A 26,701-nucleotide genomic window follows, 5' to 3' on the forward strand; every position below is an offset into this window, starting at 1 on the left:
TTCACCCTCGGATACTATTATTACTAGTGGATCATTAGTGGGATGCCATTCCCCCCGCGGTTTTTCCCGCATTTTGGGTTTCCCGCGTCACCATTTTGCTTGTGTCGTTTGTCTCTCTTTCTTTTTCGTTTATCTTTTCTTGTACTAGTTGTTTACTTTTGTTCTCGCTATGTTCTTACTACCGATCTACTTAATTCTTTAATATCGTATTTTAATTGGAATAGCCGCATTGACTAACAAATCTTTAGTCGGTAAAATCTTACCAAAACAGAAACCCTACGTCAAAACGAGAAGAGTTCAGAGGCAGAAGCCAACTTAGAACAGGCGCAGCATCTGCTTCGTCTCCTGGAAGAGGCGCAGCACTTCTGCGTCTGTTTTCCAGTTGGATTCTGACCGTGAAAGTCATACTCGTGGGTTGTTAATGTTCGTTAGTAAATTTAAGACCGATTAATGATATTAGAACTTGAGTTGAAGTGATTAACATATTACATACATACTAATATTGTTATAAAAGCGATGAACACGAATTAAAATGGGTTAAAACGGTTAAAGATGAATTAAAACGAGTTAAAACGAATTAGGTTTAATTATGAAGACGGAAATGAATTTGAAAGAACTTGATAAACGGTAAAAATATGTTCAAAGGACGAATTCTAGAAACTTGATATGAACGAATTGAGTCTCTAAAATCCGAGTTTGATTTAATGACGAAAACCCGCAAATATTGATTATAAGGGATCTAAGTCGGAAATAAAATATGATAATTAAGAAGAATGTATTAAAATTTATCATGTACGAAGAAAAGAGAAGAAAATAAGAAAGTAAAATAAAGGAGACGAAATCAACAGAAAACCGAGGAAGAAGAAGAAGAAGAGTAGAAACAGCGGCATCCCCTGGAAGAGGCGCAGCTGTTGCTGCGTTTCTTCTCGACTTCTAGCTACTGCTAATCCGTAAAAACGGTTTAATAAAAGGGTTTTTAGAAATCGATTTTAAGCATACTTTTGACGTAAATCTTACAATAATTTGTACGAAAAAACATACAATAAAAAGATGGGATTTACACCCTCAGACTTACATGTTAGCGTCGCGAGATTTAACTAAATCGGTTTTTAGTGGTAACTCGACTTGATCTATGAAAATATGAAAGTGCCCTTGAAAAAGAAATTTAAAAAGATTGATTGAATTATTAATTAATTATGGTGTAGTGGTCAAATTGGTCGGTCATGCAAACGTGACTAGTACTCAAAATGATCTGAGCTTACGTGGTCGATTGATCAAGCACGTAGGCGTCGAAAGCTTAGAGCAAGGACTTAGAATGCAAAGGGAGAAGAGAAGGGCGGACACTCGCGTGAAAAATATGGAGACCGAAGGTCTCTATTTATACTAATCACGGAATAAGGGTTTTAGGAAAGGAAATAGGAAAGATAGACCCTTCCCCAAGCAAGCGCGTAGATGTGGAGCTTGTGTCAGATAAAAGCTACCCTGGAGAAGAGGCGCAGCAAGTACTGCGGCTCTTGGAAGAGGCGCAGCAAGTACTGTGGCTCTTGGAAGAGGCGCAGCACCTCCTGCGTCATTTCCCCAGCGGTTTCCTCCTGCGCAAGAAAGCGCGTTTGACAGCCTATCATATTTTAGGCATAACTTTCTCTACAAGACTCAGATTAAGGTGATTTCGGTGGCGTTGGAAAGTAAGAGAAAGATCTAGAACTTTATGTGAAATAGGCCTGACCCAAAAAAGTCGTTATGACCTTGTAAAATAGGCCTAAATGTCGGGTTGTCATTTTAGTCAAATGAAATGCACATTTTGTATTGTAAACTTTAAGTTTAGCCTAAAGAAGTGACATGGGACTCAAAATGAGATATACCCATAATATTTTATGACATCCTAACCTTAGGTAGACAAGCACATTGCCTTTGACTCGGGATTTAACGGCTTTTAGGAAATGAAGACAGTTTTTGACCCGGACTCCAAATGTACTCTAATTACTGCCAAAATGACCGTAATGACACCTAGATGACAACCATGAGGTAGACACAAGTGTATGAGTTACATTTTATTAACCGATTTATGAAACGTCATAAAATCGTGACATATGCATCCCGAACTTGGTGGTTAAACTCTACTGCGGTGACGATACTGTAGGGGAGGTCCTGCGGAAAAATAGCTTGACGCCGTCCCTAAGACATAACTCTGGAAATTGAAACCCTAAATCAATACCGTCCCTTGGGATCTGACCTTTACTTACCACTCTACTAAGAGTAGTTTGTGAAGATATAAATATTGTTTTGGTTGGTAGCGATAACGACTAAGCGTTACTACACCAAAAATGGTGTCGTTGCCAGGGACAGTGTTCAATTGATTTGATTTTCGTTAATTGTTTTTAGTTGTGTCTTTCTTTACCTTGGGGAAGTCAATCTCCTCAAGGTTGTTCTAATTGTTTTCTAGTTGTTTGATATTTTGCATGACTAGGAGATCACAAGGTAATTTATTACCTACTGATTTCGAGATTGAAAGGACCTTAACCAACAATAGAAGAGTTGCCAGAGGTACTTCAAGAGTTGTAGTTATTGGAGAGATTATGGGCATCCAACCAAATAACATTGAGTTCGTCAACCCTTTTGCAAGAGAAGGAGAGGATAACCCAATTCCAAACCAACCAAAAAATCAACCTACAATGCCTAAATTTTCATCTCATTCCGTACCAACCGAGGAGAACCTACCAAACGGTACTCCTACACCACCACATTTAACCGGTAATTTCATTGCCAGATCCGCATTCATACAATTAGTCGAGAGAAATCAATTTGGAGGGATGCCTAGTGATGATCCTCATTTACATATGGAGACTTTTTGTGATTATTGTGATGCAATTTCTCAAACCGGAGTTACTCAGGACCAAATCCGATGGGTATTGTTTCCTTTTTCCTTGATCGGTACCGCAAAGCAATGGTTGAAGAGCCTAGACAAGGCTACTCTTGGTATTGATTCATGGAAGAAGTTAGCACTTGCCTTCTACAAGAAATTCTATCCCCCGGAGAAGCAAATATGTTGAGAGCCCAAATCACCGGGTTCAAGCAAAGGGATGAGGAATCGATATATGAAGCATGGGAGAGATTTAAGGACACTTGTCGTTCTTGTCCACACCATGGACTTAGTGAGTGGTTCCTTGTTCAACAATTTTGGAACGGCTTAGATGAAGACTCACGCAATGTGCATAACATGGGATCCAATGGGAGGTTTACCGAAGTTGATGACAACCAAACATGAGCCAAAAGCGAAGAGATGACGGTTCATAATTCCCAATATAGTAGGCCTCGAAAGGCCACTAGAGGAGGAAAGCATGAGGTAGGTTCCATCACACAATTGGGTGCTCAACTAAGTGCTCATATCGACACCATCAGTTTAAAGTTTGAGAAAGCTATGACTAAGCTTGATGATGCTTCCAAATCACCCAAACAATATGTCAATGATATGGTGGCATCACCTTCAATCCCAAATGGAGTATGTGAAAGTTGTGGAACCTTGAGACATGACCAAAATGACTGTAGGGGAATAAATGAACAAGTGAATGCTTTCCAAGCATCTAAGAATGGCGCCCCTTATTCCAACTACTATAATGAGAATACCAAATTCCATCCAAATCTTTCATACAAGAGCCAAAATATCCAAAATCCTCAACCAACATACACCCCACCTCCAATGAGAAATCAAGCTCAAAGACCCTTTTTCAACCAAAGCCAACGATATCAAAATCAACCTTCCTACAACAAACCCAATGACCAAAGCTTTGATGTTTAAAAAGCGGTCCTCCAAATGCAAAAGAACCAACAAGAATTCTTCACCCAAATGCAAAAAGATAGCCAAGCTAAAGAAATCACCAGCAACAACATACTTGCCCACACTAAAATACTAGAAACTCAAATGACCCAATTAGCATCTTCCAGCTCTCAAAGACAAAAGGGGCAATTACCGCCTCAAGGTAACCCCCCAAGACATGAAACGGTTAGTGCCATCCATTTGAGGAGTGGTACAGGATATGAGGGGCCGAAGAGACCGATTGATGAAGATATTGTGGATGCTAGTAGCAAGCAAGGAGTTGTGGAGAACTATAAGGAAGTAGATCCTACTACTAATGAACTTTCTAAGAAGAGAAATGAAGAGAAGGCTAAGGAAATTTAGAAAGAGCCTATTGTGATTAGACTTCCATTCCCAAGTCACCAAGCTAAGCCTAAGTTTGATGAGCAACTTGAAAAGTTCATGGAAATTGTGAAGAACTTAGAAGTCTCAATCCCATTTACGGAATTGATCAATTATGTTCCGGCTTATGCAAAGTACATGAAGGATATTCTTACCAAGAAGAAATCCATCCGAAAGTTGGAGACTATTGCCTTTACCAAAGTGAGTAGAGTTATTCTTCAAGGGAGTTCCCCTCCAAAGCTCAAAGACCCGGGAAGTTTTTCTATTCCATGTACCATTGGCGACACTATAATCAACAAGGCATTATGTGATCTTGGAACAAGTGTAAGTGTCATGCCATACTCGGTATGTAAGAGGCTAGGAATGGGAGAGCTCAAATGCACCAACATTACTCTTCAAATGGCGGATCGATCAACAAAGATACCTCTAGGGGTATGGGAGGACGTGCCCGTAAGAATTGGAAAATTCTTCATCCCGGTAGACTTTATCATTGTAGACATAAAGGAATATTCTAACATTCATATCACCTTAGGAAGACCTTTCTTGCATACCGCCGGAGCGGTAATCGATGTGAAACATGGAGAGCTCACACTTGAAGTAGGGGATGAGACAATTACTTTCAATCTTGACAAAACAACGAGAGCTCCCCGACTACATGAGCCATGCTTCATGGTCGATCACTATTGCCGAGAAAGTGATAGAAAGAAGTTAGAATCTCTATGCAAAGATCAAGCCATGGGTAACGAAACATCACCCACATGGAAGAAGAAAGTCGATGACATTCAAGTAGCTCTATTTGGAGAGCATGGGATTTTGAACAACAACGAGAGCTTGAATAGCTCGCCCATCATGATAAGTAATAAAGAAGGCCTCATTGTCCATGATAACAAGGAAGGAGAGTTGCTCTTGTCAACTCACGACATCATTGGGGAACAAGCAAGCGAAGTTTGTGGTCTATGGGACGATGAATTTGAAGGATTGGTCAATCCTTATATTAGAAATGATATGACCTTTGACCAAGGCTTTGTTGATCCTTGTCATCACTTTGACTCGGACTGCAACAATGAAGAAAACAATGCACAAAGGTCTATGCAAGATCTTTATCATGAAAATGAGCAAGCCTTCGACTACTTCTACAAGGTGTTGAGCAACATCAACAACACCTTGGCTTTGCCCCCTTGATACCTCTCACAAGAAGGATAATTTGGTGGAGTCCTCCCTAAACCACCATTTGTAAATATTCTAACCCCTTAACTAGCATTTCTTTTCCTTTATTGCATCTTTGTCATTTTTGGATTTGCATTTTTGTGCTTTGATACAAGATTTTTGACATGAGAGCAAGTGAGGGAGATACTTTGACGTGTTTTAATGTGTAGTGTTTGATCAAGTGTGGGGATGGCAAATGCCTGGGCTAACCAAGCCTTTGTAGTGCAACCCACAACATTTAACAAGGAAAGGAAGAAGGAATGACACGGGAAGAGGAATCCCCACGAGCAAACCTGAGCTCGTGGGAGCTGAGTGCAATCCGAGCGTCTCCGGGCTCAATCCGCGCGTCCTACTGTCGGGAAGTGGGAGCTAGAAAGCTTCAAATTATGGGATAAAGTCCTGTAAGAAAATCTGCACGAGCCAAGATCAGGACGCTCCTCCTACATCATCAGGACGCCCGTCCTACTCTCGAGCCGCGTGTCCTGGGAAGCTTCAAACTTATGAAATTTTGCTAAAGTAAAATCTGCACGTCCCGAACTCAATCCGAGCGTCTCAGCAAAAATCCACTCGAGTTGAGCTAAAGTCGTGCGTCCCAGGACTGCTTTGCTATTTCAGAAAAATCTTGTAAGAAGATCTGCGGGTCCTGACCCCGAGCCCAGCGTCCCAGACATGATACACCAACAAAACACGGGACTTATCCTTCTTCCCAATTCATTTCCATCTTTTAAAACACAAACACATACATTTTCCCTCACTTTAACCTTCAATCCCCTCATCCAAAAACATCAATTTCTCAACAAAATTCACCACAATCCAAACAAAAATTGCTCAAAACAAGATTAAATCACCCCTTCATCAACAAAAGACCATTTAAACATCAATTTCCTCACAAATTGAATCAATTTTCTAGGGTTTGGGCAAAATTTCGAAAATCCCCAATTGATTGAGGAATTGATTGAAGTTTGAAGAAGCAAGGAACATTCAAGCAACATCTTGGTTTGTTGATACAAAATTGATAAGGAGCATACAATGGCAAGGACTAAAGGCGGAACCAAGGCACTCAAAACTCCAAATTTGTCAAAGAGGCAACAAGCCCTTCTAGCATCTAAAGTTTTGGTAGTAGCTCAACCAAGGGAGAAAGTCCAAGAAAACGTCAATCCTATCGAGGAAGCTACCCCTTCTACTCCGGTTATAAAACAATTGCCAAACATTCCGGAGGTAACTTTATTATCCGATAACCATAGGATTGCATTTCTATCCCTTGCCAAAAAGACTATTATAGCTACCAAGTTTTTTTGCCAAGACATTTTGAAAAAATTGGGTGTACTTGAGCAAACTAGAGTATTTTTCGAGTCCATTGGGTTGAAAAACCTCTTTGATATGGATGAATTGACTTACCCCTCATTGACCATGGAGTTCATAAGCTCCTTGAGGGTGTATAAGATAGAGACTCAAAGTTATGTTGAGTTCCGACTTGAGAACAAGAGTAGAAGAATGTTTAAGGCTGAGTTTGGTAAAGTGTTTGGTCTTGTGAATATGATCATTTTGAAAAGAAGCCTTTGAAGTATGATGCCGCACCCCTATGGAAAGCTATAATCGGTCGTAAATTTGATTCCTTCCTGGAGTGCCATGCTTTATATGTTCACCATCCGGGCATAAGAACTTGGCATAAGTTTGTGGCCAATACCTTAATTGCTAGGAAAGGCACCAACCACTTCACCGAACTCGACTTTGTCTACCTTGAGTCCTTCTTTAATATCAATGGGAAGTCCACCAAAAAGTACAACATTCTTCAATTATTGCTTGATCGGTGGTTAGAGATTGATAATCGGAAAGAGGGAGTGGCCTTTATTGTAAACGGGGGCTTGGTAACAAGGTTAGCTAAACACTTTAACCCGGAGTTCAACAAGGATAACACCTACAAACCGGTTAAGGGGAGCAACCTTCTTGACATGAGTACTTTGATCAACAAGTTTCATTGGGTCAAGAATGACAAACTTGACCATAAATTTGAATGGCTCATCAAGGAAGCCAAGTCCATTGTCTCGCCCACCAAAATTTGCCGTATCTCCGTCCGTAGACCAAACTACCTCATTCCCGTCTCCAAAGAAGCCGAATTCATAATCAAGCAACAAAGGGATCCTATTGCAAAGCCCTCCTCCTCTACCATTGTGACTCCACCATATCCTTTTGCCTACCAAGAGTTTAAACCAAGTGGCTCTAATATCGTGGTAGGCAATGATTACATGACCCAATTGATGCAACACATGCATAGAGAAGCTTATGATGACCAAATGAATGCTTATTGTGCCCAATATCCACCCCTACTACATCTACCTAGGCAAGGACTTCTTGATCCTTCATGTCCTTTGCCTAGTTGGGCGGATAAGGAGGTATTCTTCCCTAATACTTCTCAAGATGCCGATAAGGATAGCCCGGTGGCTAATGGAAAGGAGGTTGTTGTTATTGAAGACGGGAAAGGTATTGGTTCATGCCAAGAAGAAGAGCAAGGTTCGAGTTCCGATAATGATGATGAAAGTGGTGAATCCTCCAGACCAATGGAGGTGGATGATGAAGAAGATGATGAAGAAGTTGATAATGATGATGATAGTTCCGATGATGATAATTCCGGTGATAAGGCCATCGATGATGATGTCGCAATGAGCGACAATTGAAGGTCAACAAAGCTTATGGAGGATACCACAAGTGCGGGGTTGATTGCCTAGCTTCAACCTATTCCATTGTGATTTTCCTACACCTCCTTTAGCTTTGTTTTTAACTCTTTAATTTCAATCTTGATCATTTGTAGAGTCATTCTTGGCTCTTGGTAGTTTGGAGTCCTAGCACCATTTAAAGGACTCCTACCTCGGTCCCATTGAGGTGTTTAAACATTTTGTTCCCATTTCCAAAATCCAAAATGACAATTTAGAAATCATGCATTGCATCCTTGCCTTGTGCATGAACTTCCCTATTTTGACACTAGAAATAGTGTTTTGTTCGGTTTGGGGAAGTTCACACACAAAGAATGCTAGTCAAATTGGCTCTCCAACTAATCGAAAGCATGCATCATATAGGATAGATTAGATTGCATCACTAGTTATATATGTCATATAGTTTGCATACTAGTTTAGAAATCATGAATTTTCATATAGATTTCATTGCATAATTTCCTATCATATTGGCCATTGAGGACAATGCCCATACTAGTTTGGGGATGGGAATTTCTAACCATTCAAAAATCGAAAATACAAAAAATTTGAAAAATTTCGAAAAAACCCAAAAATATGTTCGTTTATTTCATAACAACAAAAACCATAAAAATTTAAAAATTTAAAAATCCAAAAACAAGTTTATTTCTTTGTAGTGTAGAATCGTACATATTGTATATACTTGTGTTTGTTTGTCACTCTTATCACATTGGACCGACTACGCCACATTCGAGGCATGAAGGAAATAGAAGACCGCATGGTATGATCTTTCCAAATTCCTTCCTCCTTTTATATGTTAATGACAATGTGGCTTTATTTTGGTTGATGCGGTATAAACCAATGTGTTGTTAAGAGCTTTCATTTAGTTTATATGGCATATTAGTTGATAGAAGCATTTGCATTAGGTTGTATATATGTTAGTTGCATCATGGCATGTAGTTGCATTCCAGGAAAATTTTGTGAAAACATCTATTTCGGAAGCTTCACAAGTGTATATAAGGCCCTTGTAGATACCTTTTCTTCTTGAGACTTTGCTCATTAGAATACCTCCAAAACACCCTAGGAGGTGTCATACTAGTATCCTTTGAACCATGGAATAAGGCTTAGTCAAGAGTACCTTGTGGTGTGATAACTCCTTGGCTACCGTTTATTCCAAGATGACCCTTGAAATTAAACCATGCAACCAACTTCCACTTCTATCATATTTTGCCAACAAAAAGGGAATGGGCACAAAAGTTCTCAATTTGAGTTCAAGCATCAAAATAAAAATCAAGAAGTTTGCACAAATTGCATCAAAGAAAAGAGGAGTACAAAAAAAAAACTCATATGCTTCAATAAAAGCACCCTCGTTACAAATTAGGGTGACTTTGAAAATGTTCAAAAAATGCAAAAATTGAAAATTGCCAAGTATCAAAATGCCAAACATCAAATAAATGGCAAAGAAATTGTTCTCAAAATGTCAAATGCCACAAGAAAATTTTGGGGAATAACAAAATCAAGTGCAAACTCCCATTATGAAACTCAAAATCATATTGATCCCTTTTTCCATTGATCCCACTTTTGTGCATGGTAGAAAGGGGACGACCCTTCTTCTTGTCTAGGCAAGAAGGGGAATTCCGCGATGCTATAGTGATTCTAACACCATAGGGAGTCTACTCTTGACAAAAGCATTTAGCGATTGAGGACAAAGGTACCCTAGCTTGACACAACTTGAAGGTGATTTGTTGGTATCCTCCTAGGCTTAGTAACTTGAAGAAACCATGTCTATAATGGAGTGTGTACTCTTAGATTGCTTCCCTTTTAGATAATTTTCGCCACTTAGATGAGAAAAGTGGGTATTACTTTTTGTAGATGCATCCATTATTTGTTTTATGTGCTTAATGCTTGGATGCATCACCATTTTGGCAAGCCCCACCTTGCCTTGCAAGAAGACATCTTACCTCATGGATGTCTTGCTGTGAGTTGCAGGGGCGGAGTGAGACCCGCAAATTGTCTCATATCGGCTATATTAGTAGGATAGTTTAAATAAAGGTCATAGTTTTAGTCACCCCTTTACTCGGGACGAGAAAAGGTTCGGTTTGGGGATGTTTGATGTGACTCATATTTGAGCACATTTAGTCCCCGAATTAACCTTGTTCCCATGCTTTCTAGCATATATTAGGATCATTTCTTATCTTTAGTTTCCCATTTTGCATATTCTTTGAGGTTTTGTGTCCTTGGCAGGAGAGGATTGCTATCCTTCCATTTATAGAGCAAAATGGAGCTAAATGGATCGCGTCTAATGATCAAGCATCGAAGAGGAGACCAACACTAGAAGCCTAAGGAAATAAATCAAGTGAATTGGGCAATGATGAAAGATTCGTGCGTCCCTAAGACAGTCCCCACGGATTGTTAGGAAGGCAAGAACAAGAGAAGAAACCTGACCCAGGATCCGAGCGTCCCGAGCTCAAGCCGCGCATCCCAGACCCAGGATCCGAGTGTCCTGATGCCAGCCCGAGCGGATCGCCTTACAGGACCAAACGTGCTTCAGGCTAGGATGCGCGAATTTTCTTGGGAGTTGCTATATGATCCGCGCATGTCCCTCGGGAGTTGCAAATTATCAAGATTCTTTTAGGGTCTTAATCGTTATTTAAGCCCTTAGTAACCCTAATCCTTGTGCACAAATAATAGTTCTCATAAAGGGGGGAGAGTTTGGCATTTGTGGGATCCTAACTTGTATCAGGTGGATATCTTGAGTGTTACTGCTCAATGTATACACTCAAATTTTTTTGATAAATCTAGGAAGATTGCTTTCTGGCACACCATGGTTTATGGGTTTAATAAAAGTCAGGAGAGAGAACCTTTATGTCAAGCTTTGAAGGATTTTTCTTATTTGATCTCTGGCCCATGGTTAGTGTGTGGAGACTTTAACAGTATCACTGAAATAAAAGATAGAATTGGAGGTGCTGATGTGTCTTGGACCGAGATGGCTCCCATGACAAGTATGTTGGAAGACTGTCAGTTATATGATATGAAGATTTCAGGTTCTTATTATACCTGGAATAACAAACATGAGGATGCCACTAGGGTTTATAGCAGGATTGACAGGGTCTTAATGAATGAGCAATGGTTCCAACTTTTCCCTGAGGCTGCTGCTACATTTCTCCCTGAAGGTTTATATGACCACTGTCCTTGTCTGATCAATACTGATGCCATTATTGTGAAGAGGAAAGCTCCCTTTAAATACTTTAATATGTGGGCTTTGTCTGATGATTTTGCTTCTACAGTGGATAACAGTTGGAAAGAGGAGATCAGTGGTACCCCAATGTTCAGAGTAGTGAAAAAATTAAAGAAACTGAAAATTGTGCTTCATATGTTGAACAAAGTCCAATTCAGTGATATAGAGAACCTCACTCATGTTACTGAGCTGGCTTTAAAGCATTTTCAGCATCAACTTATCCGGGATCCTTTGAATGATATAGTTTTCCATGCTAAAAGAGAGTGTGCCAAGGAACTGAAGGAGTTGATTAAGGCAAGGAATAGTTATCTAGCTCAGAAAGTAAAAGAGAGTTGGATAAGAGATGGGTATCCTAATACCTCGTTTTTTCATTCTAGCATAAAGAGAAGAAGAATGATGAATAGGGTATAAAATGTTAAGGATATGGATGGGATATTATGCTCAAAACCTCAGGAAATTAAATCAGCTTTTGAGAGTTATTATAGGAAGTTACTGGGCACCTCCACCCAGTACAGCCTGTTTCACAGAAAGTTGTAAAGACTGGTAAGGTATTGACTGGGGCTCATCAGGATATTCTCCTTAAACCTGTGACTGATGAAGAGATCAAAGGAGCTATATTTTCCATTCCTGGTGGCAAGGCACCAGGACCTGATGGATTCAATAGTCAGTTCTTTAAAGACTCTTGGGCATATAGAGGGGAAGGATGTGTGTACAAATGTTAGGAATGCTTTCATGATTGGGAAGATTTTGAAGGAGCTTAATGCTACTATCCTAACACTTGTCCCTAAAACTGATATCCCTGATAGTGTGTTACAGTTTAGGCCTATTGCCTGCTGTAACACAGTATACAAATGCCTGACAAAAGTGATGTTCACCAGGCTCAGCTTAATCCTTCCTGACATCATTATTCTTCTCAGGGGGCTTTTATCAAAAACAGTGATATTGTAGGTAATATTCTCATTTGCCAAGACCTCATCAAGCTGTATAGGAGGAAGGTTTGTTCACCGAGGATTATGCTGAAAATTAATTTGCAGAAGGCTTATGACTCCATTGAATGGAACTTCCTCAAGGATATGCTGATTGCATTAAACTTGCCTTCTCGTAGCATTGAGCTAATAATGAATTGTGTGTCCACTCCCTCCTTCTCTTTAGCTCTGAATGGAGAAGTTTTTGGATTCTTCAAAGGCCAAAGAGGTTTAAGACAGGGGGATCGCCTCTCCCCCCGCTCTTTACCATCTGTCTAGAATACCTTAGCAGATTGTTGGGGGTGTTTAATAGGTGTAAAGGATTCAAATATCATCATTTATGTTCCAAAATAAAGCTTACTCATTTGTGTTTCGCTGACGACCTTCTAATGTTTAGCAGAGGTGATCTTCACTCAGTTACACTCCTGTTGAGAGCTTTTGAGACTTTCTCAATCTCCTCTGGACTCAAGATGAATAATGGCAAGTCTAATTTCTATAGCAATGGGATTAGTGAGAATATGGTAAGGAGTATTGAAGAGGCTTCTGGTATGAAAAGAAGAGGCATTCCATTCAGGTATTTAGGGGTTAAGATTGCACCTAAAAGGTTGGGTGTCCTTGACTGCCAGTGCCTGGTGGATAAAGTTACTGATAGGATTCCCAGTCTGGGTGCAAAATATCTTTCTTATGCTGGGCGAGTTACTTTGATCAAATCTGTGTTGAGTACTTTACACAACTACTGGGCACGGATTTTCATACTCCCAAAAATGGTTCTCAATAAAATTGATGCTATATGCAGAGCTTTTCTGTGGCATGGCCAGGAATCTAAGGAGTCCCCTGCTCTGGTGTTATGGAAACAAGTTTGCAAACCCAGGAGGAAGGGTGGGTTGGGATTGAAGAACCTGCATTAGTGGAATGTTGCCTTGCTTGGTAAATATGTTTGGTGGATTGATGAAGGCTGATAATTTATGGGTGAAGTGGGTACACTCCATTTATATAAAGCAAACTAACTGGGCTGATTATGAACCTACTTTCAGTGCTAGTTGGGCTTGGAGGAGGATATGTGCAGTTAAAGACCAACTAAAACCTTGGATGTTTGATGATCAGTGGCGACAAACAAATAATGACTACACTGTTAAACTGGGTTATCTTTGGCTTGTTGATGATGGCATTGATGTTACTTGGTATCCGTGGGTCAAGAACAGACTGATTTTGCCCAAGCACAATTTCTTTATCTGGTTGGTGGCTCAAAACCACCTGCTCACATATGACAGATTATTACGAATGAATATAGCTCATTGTAATAGATGCTTGCTCTGTGATGATGGTGAAGAAAACATTGATCACCTGTTTTTCCAGTGCTCCTTTAGCAAGCAGTGTGTAAGGTTGCTAGAAGACTGGTTACAGGTATGTTTGCCTATGCACGGGGTCATTGATTGGTGGGTGCACCTCATGGAACGCTCACTTATGATGAAACAGGTGGTGGCAGCAGCATTGGCACATATGATGTACTTAATATGGCATGCTAGGAATCGATGTAGGCTTGAATATGTTCTCCCTTCCCCTGTTGTATTGTTCAAATAGGTGAAGGTGTCTTTGGTACTTAATTTGAGAGGTAGACATATTGTAATAGGATCCAGTAAAACTAAGGAGTGGTTGGTTAGAGTGTGTCCAAATTGTATCTAACTAGAGCTATGAATGACTCTAGTTATATTATTGTATGATGGGCTTTTATTTATATATACACTTACCTTTCCCCCCAAAAAAAAAACCCTAATCCATGTACTTAATTTTAGTATAAATACCCTATTATACTACCTAGATTAACATCATATCATAATAAATCTCTTAATTTAGTCTTAATCAAAGTTGTAATACACATTTAAATATTAATGATATCTTAATCTTTCATTAATCTCTCAATTATTTTTAGTTTTAGTTGGGTAATTAGAAGATTATTTGGGGTATATTGGATGATTGACAACTCTCCATCAATCATTAAGTTTCCTTCTTTTATTCTTTGCTTTATTATTTGGATCATCTCAAGTTGGTATAATCTCTTTTATCTTTGCTTAATTATTGTTATTTCCTTTACTTATTCATCATGTTTTGCTTTGTTAGTATGATTGACAACCTTATTAGCATGCTAAACTTGATGATGAGTGAGTACTCTTTTTAGCTATGGTTAATGGGGAATTAGGGGAATCAATCATAGGATTAGATCTATGCTTAAATTAATATGCTTTCATAATTAATTGCTTGCTTGTTGTGATTTCAACCTATGCACATGTTATGTTTGATGAAATTCTAGACTATGAAACCTTGCATTTTTTACCCATCTCTTATCTTTTCAATAAGGCTTGTAAGATATAAACCAACTCAAGACTTATTAGACCATGCATAGAGTTGAATAGGAAGAGACTAAGTCGACTTGTAGGTGTTGTAAAGTCTTGATCAACTAGGCTCCAGGACCTAAATCTTCATAGGGATTGTAAGATATACACTAACTCGATCCCATCACAACAATAAGTTGCGTGTACTTATTTGAGAGCATGTTTGTATGATCTATTTCCATGAATCCCTTATAGACCCATGACACCCTAGTGCCCTTAATCAATTGTTTACAAACCCCTTTAATTGCTTTACTTTATTTTCGTTAATTTACATTCATCTTGTTGATTAGTTTAGACCACATCTTATCTCAACCCAAAATTGTGACACCCTAAGACATAACTACTTGGAATTGAAACCTAAATCAATATCCATCCCTTGGGATCCAACCTTTACTTACCACTCTACTAAGAGTAGTTTGTGAAGATATAAATATTGTTTTGGTTGGTAGCGATAACGACTAAGCATTACTACACCATGAACATTTTAAAGCAATTTTTTCTTTTTTTCTTTTTCTTTAGTATGTGTTTATTTTATTTAATACAATGTGTAAAGTACTACTATGTTTCAATTAATTAAAATAAAAGTTGACTATTATATGTTTTTAGGTCACCAAAAAGAAATTTTTTCAAACATCGGGTCACCAAAGTGGAAATAATACAAATGTCAGATAACCAAGGCGGAATTATGTAAAATTAAGGGCACTAAAGTGGAATTAACCCAAATCTCACTACACCAAACTGTAAATTTGTCTATTAACTTTTTTTTTGTAATCTTAGGAGATTTCATAAAAATTGATTGTTTACGTAAATTATTTTACCAATAATTAGGCGAAATAATGACCTTTGTATATAGTAATTTTTTTTTTACACAAATTAAATAACTAAAAGCATCTTTTTCGTTTAATAATTATAGTATTGAAAATGTAGAAAAAATGACATTGAAAAACTGTTAAAAAAAATTTAAAAAGACAACTTTATCTTTTTCTACAATGAAATATAAAATGAAATCGATGGAAGAACATCTTTTTGGCCTTGGTCTAGCACTATGAAACTGCTCCTCGTCTAACGTGGTAGTGAAGTCCGGCTAAAAACTCATAAGACTACTCGATAGTATCGCATCCATTATTCTCAAGTAGGCTCAGAGGTGCTTCTAGAATTTGATGGTCGTGGGTGCGTACAATTTTCCAACAATGAAAATATCGAGTTATATGAAAAAAATTATTATTTAGTTGGACAAAATGTATGGCGAAATAACGTTAAATAAAACAAGTATTGAACCCATGACTTTTAATTAAGAAATAGTCTCAATAACCACTAAATCCACCAGGGTCGGGTTTAGGTGAGGCGAAGAGAGGAGACGTGCCCTCTCGCGACCTAAGAAAAAAATTCTGATTTTTTTTTTTGAAGGAAACGCGACATAATATGATTGAAAAAAGAAGACTGCACAAAAAGAAAAATAAACTCTTACTCTTCCCTAAATACAACCGTCCGTATGTCGTCCACTTGCCACCTCATCGTCCGCCTCCTCCTCACCGTGGCGTCCGCCTTTACCGGTCGCTTGCCACCTCTGCTCTTTCTCTCTCCATGCTCGATAAGTTGTTAATTTTTTATCCAATTTTGATTATTGAGTATTTGATTGAATGATTGGTTAATTTGTTAATTAGTTGTTGTTATTAGTTTGTTAATCTATTGTAGATTTGTGCTAGTTTAGATTGGATTATTGGTTTATTATTTCATTGTTCTCAAACCCTAAATCACTTACTTAGCAATGAATTTCGGTTTTTAGGACACTTATTTAAGTTCAATTTCTATATACTTTGAGTAATTAAAGGTTCTTTTGATTTATTATTCTTGCTTCTCTAATAATTAGATACTTATTATTATAGATATTAACATGTTAATTGTTAGGCCTGGAAATCCGCAGACCTTCCTGATCAGTATCTCATCTAAACCTAACTGCCAGGCTGTCAGGGTGTCAGGCTATCAGGACACATGAAGATAGGCGTCAGGCCATGGAGAGGACAACGGTCAAAATATCAGGACGATATTAGACCGTATACGCGTATTATAGAAGAATTATATACGCAGCATTAAGTGAAAAGATCTCGCAGTAAATGCAGTAATTAAGGGAGGAATAATTAGCAATTATTACAGGCAATAATGGAGAATAATCCACATTCAAAGCCATATCAGGCGGCCGTTCAAGATTGAAGCCTATATAAGGAACACTTTGAAGACATTGGACGCATCTCGTTCTCACACAAGAAGAAGCACACATTTACATACGCAATATTTAGAGAGATATAAACATTGTCATTATCATACAATAATTCTCCCAAATTACATAGTGAAATCCTCTCCTGGCTTGGTGCCCGTGGTTTTTTCCCATTCAAGGGTTTTCCACGTACAAAATTCTTTGTCTTATTATTGTTGTCGTTATTTCATTTACAGCTTTATATTGTGCCCTGACGACCTGACCAACAAACTATTTACAGCTAGTTAACCTTACACAACTCTACCCTGACCAGATTTCGCCTTGCGCAAAATCCACACAAAACAATTGGCGCCCACCGTGGGGCATCTAGCTCTTTAAATCTTTTTTTTCTTATCCTACAAAAATTCAAAAATCCTACAAAAATGGCCCAACCCACCGTTGAAGAACAATTGAATGCAGCTCTCCAATAAATCGCTGAGTTGGAAAGCCTAAAAGAAAAAGTAGCCCAAACTGAAGAAGAAATCCTGCAATTGAAAGAATCCGAGTCATCTCTAAAGCAAAAATTAGAAAAACCCCAAGGGGCAGGCTCTAGATTCCAACCAGGAACTCCATTTGTATCAATCATTAAGAATATTGATTTTTCCAGTTTTAGGAGCCCAAGTATTCCTAAATCCATTAATGTTGATGGTCATGATGAACTAAAAGATGATAAAGAGAAGCCTGATGAATCCGCAGCAGCTATCATGATGGCAGTGGTTCAGGAGATCAAGAAACTCAATGAAAAATTCGATAAGATACCTGGAGTACCTGCCAAAGATGGAAGAAGTCTGCCCGAAAGCTATCTTTGATTCGTCTTTTATAGACGAAATAGCAAAAGTAGACCTACCAAAAAGTTCACAATTCCATCCATGAGGGTCTATGATGGAACCACGGATCCACAAAATCACGTGGCTCTTTACAAGCGAAAAATGCTTTGGCTGCATCTATTCCCAGCGAGTTTAGACAAGTTTGCATGTGCAAGGGATTTGGAACGACCCTGACTAGCCCTGCTCTGCAATGGTACATCTACCTGGCAACTGGGAGCATCCATTCCTTTGCCAACCTGATCAACAGTTTCGACCAGCAGTTCGCGAGTAGCAGGGAGTTGGAGAAACGATCCAGTGACCTTTATCGAGGTACACAGAAGCCTGATGAAACTCTCAGGACATTTCTTGCAAGATTCAACAAAGAGAAAGTGTCCATACCCAGGTGTGACGTTGGAACAGCAGTGGAGGCATTCAGACAAGGGTTACGACCATATAATGACTTATACAGTGAACTCACTAAGTATCCCTGCCACACCTTCGAAGATGTTCAGACCAAGACTCTCACTTTCATCAGGCTGGAAGAAGATAAAAGCTATAAACTTGGATCACCCAGTAGACCAAAGGATCATAAAAGGAGCAGTAGGAAGAGCAACAAAGGAAACAACTATAGACCTACTCCATATTCCAGGCCAGATCAGTCAGAACTTAACCTGGCTCATGAGTATCAAGGTAAGGTTAAAGTTTATCCACCTATCTCCGAACATAACTTCAGTGTTGATATTGCAGGATTGATCCAGAGACTTGACAACATGGGATCGGTGTCGGATGGCCCAGAAGTCGAAAATCCAAATCCCAGAAGAGACAATTCAAAATGGTGCGAATTTCACATGGATATTGGACACACCACGGATGATTGTTTCACCCTGAGGAAGGAAGTGGCCTACCTGCTAAAATCAGGATACTTGAAAGATCTGATCAAGACAAAAGGCAGGAACGTAAACTAGGATAAAGAGAATCAGGAGCATAAGCAGGATCGTAGTCTCCCTCCACCACCACCAATTTATGAAGTAAAATTCATATCTGGCGGTTCGGAGATTTGCGGCCAGACAAGTTCAGCAGCAAAGAAGATAGCCAGGACGCCAAGGACTGTGTCACCCTGCAAGCCGGATCATGTCCCGACAATCACTTTCAATGATTGTGACCTGGTGGGCATCCCTGATGTTCATCATGATGGCCTGGTAATTTCTACGCAGATTGGAACAGCCACAGTAAGAAGGATCCTGGTAGACGGAGGCAGCTCAGTGAACTTGATCATGCTTGACGTACTGAAAGCCATGAAGATCAACGAGGACCAAATCATCAAGAAATCCAGCGTCCTAGTGGGATTCAGTGGCGAAACCAGGAGCACCCTAGGAGAAATCCACCTCCCAAACTACGTGGAAGGAGTCTCATCTTATGAGAAATTTAGAGTCCTTGACTGCCTGTCATCCTACAACGCTATCTTGGGCAGGCCCTAGATTCATAATGTCAAGGCCATACCGCCAACCTATCACCAGTGTATCAGGATACCAACAGACTGGGGCATAGCCACAATCAAAGGGGATCACAAGATAGCCCAGGAATGCTACACAACAGCCTTGAAGCCTTCCAAGGCAGGTAAGTCCCTGGCATAGCAATTACAGTACCCTGTCAGGAGCACTTATGTGGCACCTCCCAGAATGGAAACAGATCAAGTAATCCTAGACCCTGAGTACCCTGACAGGTATGTTTTAATAGGATCTGACGCACCAGATAGTGTCAGGCCTGAACTGGTAAAGTTCCGTAAAAATAAATCATCTTGGTTTACTTGGTCACATTTTGATATGACTGGAATTAGCGCTGATATTATTACACATAAACTCAATGTTGACCCATCTTTTAAGCCTGTACAACAGAAAAGGCGGAAATTTACAGCTGAAATAAATACTATTATAAACGAGGAAGTAGAGAAACTCTTGGATATGGGGATGATCAGAGAAGTAATGTACCCTGAGTGGCTGGCTAACGTAGTTGTTGTGCAGAAAAAGAATGGAAATTGGAGAGTCTGTGTAGACTACACTGACCTGAACAATGCCTGTCCTAAAGATCCATTCCCCCTACCTCATATCGATGCCATGGTAGACGCAACAGCAGGCCACGAGATGATGACATTCATGGATGCTTCCAGTGGATTCAATCAAATAAAGATGCACCCTGCTGACCAGGAGAGTACTGCATTCATTACAGACCGAGGTATATACTGTTACACTGCCATGCCTTTCGGCCTGAAGAATGCAGGGGCCACGTACCAGCGCCTGGTCAACATGGAGTTTAAAGACCAAATAGGTGACATCATGGAAGTATACATAGACGACATGGTGGTGAAATCCAAGAATGCAGAAGATCATGTGAAACTTCTAGAAATAGCATTTGAGATATTGAAAAAATGTAACATGAAGCTAAACCCTGCAAAATGCCACTTTGGAGTCTCTGCAGGCAAATTCCTTGGATATATGGTCACAAAGAGAGGCATAGAAGCTAGCCCTGAACAGATAAAGGCTATCCTGGAACTACAGTCACCCAAGTCTCTCAAGGATATCCAGAAATTGACAGGCCAGGTAGCTGCTCTGAACCGTTTCATATCAAGATCCTCTGAGAGATGCAAAACATTTGATAACCTCCTCAGAAAGAATAAACCGTTCCAATGGACGAATGAGCATGAGACAGCTTTTCAGGATCTAAAATCCTACTTATCATCTCCACCCTTATTGGCTAAGCCAGAGAAGGGAGAGCCTTTGTCAGTATACCTATCTCTCACTGACACATCAGTCAGCGCAGTCCAGGTGAAAAAACAGGACGGTCAGCAACATCCAGTCTACTATGTAAGTAAAAGCCTGCTAGATGCTGAGTTGAGGTATGGACTACTTGAACAATATGTCTTAGCTTTAATTATGTCATGTACTAAATTGCGACCTTATTTTGAAAGTCACCCCATTATAGTCAGGATCAATTTACCCATAAAATTTGTCCTACGTAAGCCTGCACTTTCAGGCAGGATGGCCAAATGGTCAGTACAGATTAGCACATACGACATCTCATTTGAACCCAGGGCAGCGATCAAATCGCAGGCCCTAACAGACTTTGTGGCTGACTTTAGCCCTAACCTGGAACCAGACCTGATAAAAGAGGTCAACCAACTAGAAAATAAAACCCCAGACCAAGAATGGACCCTATTCATAGATGGGGCATCCAACGCCAGGGGGAGAGGGTTAGGACTAGTACTTAAATCGCCCCAGGGAGATATGATAGCACAGGCTGTAAGCTGTGAGTTCAAAGCCACGAACAACGAAGCAGAATATGAAGCCTTGATAGCAGGCTTAAAGGTATGTCTAGACCTCGGTGTTCAAAACCTAAAGGTAAAAACTGATTCACTCCTAATTGCTAATCAAATAAAGGGAATTTATACGGCTAAGGATGCAAAAATGATTTCGTATTTAGAATATGCAAAAAATCTTACCGCTAAATTTGCTTTATTTGACATAGATCAAATATCAAGAGACCTGAATACCCAGGCTGATGCTCTGGCCAGCCTAGGTTCAAATTTCACCCCCACTGTTTTCGACAAAATACCAATTGTGCACTTATTAGAGCCAGCCATCAGCAGACCTGAACAAGTCAGTCCTGTCAATCAGGACAATAACTCTTGGACTAAACCCTATTATGATTGGTTTCTCCGAGGAATACTGCCTCAGGGTAGGCATGAGGCAAGGGCTTTTAAAATTAGAGATTCAACTTATGTTATCATCAATAACACTCTGTTCAAGAGATCGCAGGCTGGACCCTACCTATGATGCTTGGAGCCTGACGAAGCCAAACTAGTACTTCAAGAAATACACGATGGACACTGTGGCAACCACAAAGGAGGAAAGAGCCTGGCAAGCAAAGTTCTCAGGACAAAGCACTACTGGCCTACACCGAGGGTGACCGCTCGGAATACTCTTCAAAATGCGAAGCCTGCCAAATTCATGCACCAATCATACATCAGCCATCTGAACTCCTCCATTCAATCTCCGCCACCCTGGCCATTCATAAAGTGGGGCATGGATATTGTGGGAAAACTGCCCGTAGCTCAAGGATAAAAAGTATTCATGTTAGCTATGACTGATTACTTCTCCAAATGGATTGAGGCTGACTCTTTCAGGAATGTAACTGAATAAGAAGTAATATCCTTTATCAGGACAAACATCATTTGCAGATATGGAGTCCCATCAGAAATAGTATTCGATAATGGAACTCAATTTGTGGGGAAAAGGACCCAAGCATTTTGCCAAGAATGGAATATTAACCTGGTAACTTCAACCCCTGGATATCCAAAAGCCAATGGCCAGGCTGAATCAAGCAATAAGGTAGTCATAAGCTGCCTAAAAAAGAAGCTAAAAAGAAGACGAGGCAGATGGGCTGAAGAACTTCCATTAGTACTATGGGCAGACATGACAACTCCAAAAACTGCAACAGGCCAAACACCTTACTCTCTGGTGTATGGTTGTGAAGCTGTCATTCCTGCGGAAGTACGAGTACCAACATCCAGATGCAGCATGAACAACGTTGAAGCAAACAAAGACCTAATGCAAGACAACTTGGTCCTGACAGAAGAATTAAGAGATGCTGCCAAGATCAGGATGACATCATATCAACAAGCAGTCGCCAGGACTTACAATAAAAAACGTCAGGATCAGGGTCTTTAAAGAAGGAGACCTTGTCCTACGCAAGGTATTTCCAAATAAAAAACAAAAATCAGCAGGCAAACTGGCTCCCACATGGGAAAGCCCTTACTTAATCAATTCAATTGTTGGGTAAGGAGCATACAAGCTCCAAACGCTAGAAGGGGAAATGATCCCAAGATCCTGGAATGTAACTCATTTAAAATTATTCCATATGTAAAGATCAGTCTACAATCAGGTATAAATTCAATCACTACTCAACCTGACGTGCTACGTGATGAACTACATGTTTTACATGCCTTGTCTGTATTTTATATCCGTTCAACTAACCTATCTATTTACTTCTTGAATCCTGAAAAATTATACATGATAAACGATTATATGCATAAATATTCAGGATTGAGGGCTACTCTACTATATATTTTTGAAACAAAAATTCTGCACTTGACTGTGCCTGACGAGTTGGTAACCGCCACCAGATACAGTAAAAAGTCAGGACCAATCAGGCATGAAATAACTGTCTGACCTGACTAGGTTTACTGCCACTGATTACAACCGGCTGGACGCAACAAGACAGGTGTAAGGGTGTTCTCTCCCAAACACTTAGTCTAAAATGCCGTCTTGACAGGCCGAATACCAAGCCCTCCAGCTAGGCAGGGGACATAAGCCCTCCTGACAGGCCGGTTTTCCCACCCCTTCAACCATTATAGCAAAAAACTATACTTGGTTGAATTACTCATGAATAACAAAATAAAACAAAAATGATGTGCAGGTTATTCAAACAAAATGTTTGACAGGCCCAACAGGATGAAACTCACAAACCAAGCAAAGTCAAAAGGAAAATCAGCCAAAAGAAGGCCACCATGCCTATATTAATAGAAACCCTTACCCTCTGGGACAGAGGTGCCAAAATATTCATAAAGGCCAGGGATAGTCTCCCTGACCCAAATTCAGGAAAAGAAAAATATTGTTTGTCCAGGGACATCCCCCCTGGATGGGCCAAAATACCAACTGCAAAAATAAATTACTGCTTCTCCTTAGAAACAGTACCAGCATCAACACCATGCTCCCTACTCTTAGCCGGATCAGCGTCAACATCCTGCTCCCCTGGAGAGTCGACCTCCTGTTCATTTTCCATGTTATGCAGGTCAGGATACTTTGAAGCAGCAAAAGCCATCTCAGCTTCAGGGTTCCACTTCGCCCTGGCCTCGACAGGCTCTGACATAGCAGCAGCCCTTCCCTTGATATAGAAGTAGAGGGAAGCATCATCTAGCTTGAACTCCAAGTCATCCCTCTCTTGGGTGAGCTCCTCATTTCTGTCCAAAGCTTCCTGCAAAAGCCGCTTACTCGAAACTGCCTCAGTCTTAGCAGCATCTCTCTCAGCCTGCATCCTCACTAAGTCAGCAACTTTAGCAGCCAGGTCAGCTCGTGCAAAATCCAGCTCAGACTTCAGCCTATCATAACCTGATCTCATCAGATCAATCCTGGGTACCAAAGAAGTAGCCTGATAGGCATTATGAAGATAGGTCGCAGCACCCTGACCAAAAATAAAGAGAAAAGTATGAGTAATATACCCCAATAATAAAATTGCTCAAATAAAACACACATAAAAATTGTTCCAGCCTACCTCCCTTACAGCAGCCAAAGCACCTGCCAAGAGGCTGACTGAATGATCCACCGAAGCAACTGCCTGAGTAGCAGTCTCAACAGGGTCAAGGGTGAGCATGACATTTGACTTAGAAGCAGCGTAATCCCTGATCTTCACCCTAGCAGCCTCCATATTATCCACCCTGGCTCTCACTTCCCTGACCGGGGCAGAAATGACAACATCTTAAATTTTCCTTTTTTGGGCTATTAAACTCGTTTCAGCAGGGACAACAGGTACAACAGTGACCTTGGCAGCATCAGACAGTTCAGTCAAATCAATAACAGGCTCAACATCCCCGCTTCCCTGGGAACCTTCCTCCTTGATCTTAGCCAGCTTGGCTGAAAGGTCAGCCATACCAAACCTGGCAAGGCGAGTAGACGACCTGGTGGCTGCAACACGAAATACTATATTAGCAATATAAACCAAACATTATCAGGAAGCCAAAGCAAAAAGAAGAAAAAGACAAAGATAGACTTACTACCTGAGGTAGTGGCACTAACAGCCCCAGAAGCTTTAGCCGGCCTGGCAGAACCGTCAGCCTTCAAACAGCGAGGAAGGTGACCAACCCCACAACAGAGAGGCCAATACCTCTCCAAAGGAGGAATAACAAGGAAAGCAGAAATATTGGGAGTGGGATACTCAGTTTCAGTAACCCAATCATCAACTGCACACATAAGAGGTATGACTTATTATAATTTTCATTTTATTTTTCACTAACAAATAAAACATGCAGGGCAAAGAGAGAAACCAAAAGACTCACCAGCAACGTAAGCCTCATGATTTAAATACGCCAAGTCAGGACCCACAGAATTGGTCCTGACAAACATGTACCCAGCAGTCCAGCCTTTATCATGGCCGCTGTCCAAGTTACTCAAAAGAGGAGTAGTAGACGCCCTGACCTTAAAACTTATACGGTCAGGACTGTTTGTTTTAACGACATAACAAGTCTTCAAATCGTGAAGAGAATAAGAAATATTGTGTTTTTTACATAGATTCTCAATGGAACACACAACCTTCCATACCATTGGCAATTTGGCATTAACTGATAGGATGGAACACCGATCTCCTTAATAACCTCAACCATAAGAGGAGAAAAAGGAAGCTTACAACCTGCCCTGAAAGCCCAGTCATGAATACAAAACCAACCAGGACAAGCCCAGTCGGCCCTGATGGGAGAATTCTCAGGGACCCAGACTTCAGCATCAGCAGGGATGATCCCCTAATCCTTCAAAATCTTCTCAAACTCAGGCTTCAAACGGTTTGCAGGAGACTGATCCGCATTTAAAGCCTTCGTAGGCTTGAATTGAAAATCACCATGGAATATCGAGATCATCTCCAATGGAGAATCACTCCGCTTACTGATCGTGGGAGATGGAGCAGCAGAAGACATAGGCACATTTTCAGAGGAAGTTTCCTCAAGATTCTGAGGTGGAGGGGTTGCAGGAACCACTACCCTAGTAGACTTCTTTTTTGCAGCCATTATTTGAAAGATTGTGAAGAATTGATTAAAGATTGAAAAAGTTGGGAATAAGAAGAATTGCTTTGGTGAGTTCAACTTAATGAAGCACGCATGAATTTATAATGGAGAAGATTAGGGTTTCAGCCGCAAAGGAAGTGGATAATCATTAAGGAAGTTGCAGTAAATATTACACGCATCATCAATCAAGAAAAATAGCCGTTACAGAAAACTGATCGGGCATAACTTAACCGTTGGGTAATCTTCCTAAAAATAAAGTTATCTCCTCATTTTTTCGTGCTGGCACACTGCAAATAAGGAGATAAGGGGCAATTGTTAGGCCTGGAAATCCGCAGACCTTCCTGATCCGTATCTCATCTAAACCTGACTGCCAGGCTGTCAGGGTGTCAGGCTATCAGGACACATGAAGATAGGCGCCAGGCCATGGAGAGGACAACGGTCAAAATATCAGGATGATATTAAACCGTATACGCGTATTATAGAAGGATTATATACGCAGCATTAAGTGAAAAGATCTCGCAGTAAATGCAGTAATTAAGGGAGGAATAATTAGCAATTATTACAGGCAATAATGGAGAATAATCTACATTCAAATCCATATCAGGCAGCCGTTCAAGATTGAAGCCTATATAAGGAACACTTTGAAGACATTGGACGCATCTCGTTCTCACACAAGAAGAAGCACACATTTACATACGCAATATTTAGAGATATATAAACATTGTCATTATCATACAATAATTCTCCCAAATTACATAGTGAAATCCTCTCCTGGCTTGGTGCCCGTGGTTTTTTCCCATTCAAGGGTTTTCCACGTACAAAATTCTTTGTCTTATTATTGTTGTCGTTATTTCATTTATAGCTTTATATTGTGCCCTGACGACTTGACCAACTGATTATCTAGAGCTAGTTAACCTTACACAACTCTACCCTGGCCAGATTTCGCCTTGCGCAAAATCCACACAAACCATTAATGATGGAAAAATTGTTTGTTTGTAGATTAATGATGAAAAACAAAAACTAAGCTTTCTTTTGGAGTCAGAAGTGACAAAAAACCACGTCATCTTCTCTATTGTCATTGGAACCTCAAAATGATATGCCTTCACTAACTTCAACTAAATAGAAACCTAGTAAG

At 40.1% G+C, this 26,701-nt stretch overlaps 2 protein-coding genes and 1 non-coding gene across 3 annotated transcripts; 2 read left to right on the forward strand and 1 right to left on the reverse strand.

Moving 5' to 3' along the window:
- Positions 1-3,043: 3,043 nt before the first annotated feature.
- LOC141609717 (small nucleolar RNA R71) lies at positions 3,044-3,150 on the reverse strand. Its single transcript, XR_012527634.1, has one exon. It is a non-coding gene; the product is annotated as a small nucleolar RNA R71 (small nucleolar RNA).
- An 8,908-nt stretch (positions 3,151-12,058) lies between these two features.
- On the forward strand, positions 12,059-12,570 carry LOC141607941 (uncharacterized). The gene is made up of 2 exons (XM_074427290.1): positions 12,059-12,169; positions 12,244-12,570. The coding sequence occupies exons 1-2, from the start codon at positions 12,059-12,061 to the stop codon at positions 12,568-12,570; spliced, it is 438 nt and encodes a 145-aa protein (XP_074283391.1).
- Positions 12,571-13,224: 654 nt separating this feature from the next.
- LOC141607942 (uncharacterized) lies at positions 13,225-13,872 on the forward strand. The gene has a single exon (XM_074427291.1). The coding sequence runs from the start codon at positions 13,225-13,227 to the stop codon at positions 13,870-13,872; it is 648 nt and encodes a 215-aa protein (XP_074283392.1).
- The last annotated feature ends 12,829 nt before the right edge of the window (positions 13,873-26,701 follow it).

The sequence above is a fragment of the Silene latifolia genome, chromosome 10, assembly GCF_048544455.1.
Source record: "Silene latifolia isolate original U9 population chromosome 10, ASM4854445v1, whole genome shotgun sequence".
NCBI lineage: Eukaryota > Viridiplantae > Streptophyta > Magnoliopsida > Caryophyllales > Caryophyllaceae > Silene > Silene latifolia.

Excerpts from the sequence above, each read along its gene's own strand:
- LOC141607941 (XM_074427290.1), top strand. The coding sequence starts at position 12,059 with ATGATTGGGAAGATTTTGAAGGAGCTTAATGCTACTATCCTAACACTT. Across the intron at positions 12,170-12,243 it reads CTATTGCCTGCTGTAACACA|GGGGCTTTTATCAAAAACAG; the intron begins GTATACAAATGC and ends TATTCTTCTCAG.
- LOC141607942 (XM_074427291.1), top strand. The coding sequence starts at position 13,225 with ATGTTTGGTGGATTGATGAAGGCTGATAATTTATGGGTGAAGTGGGTA.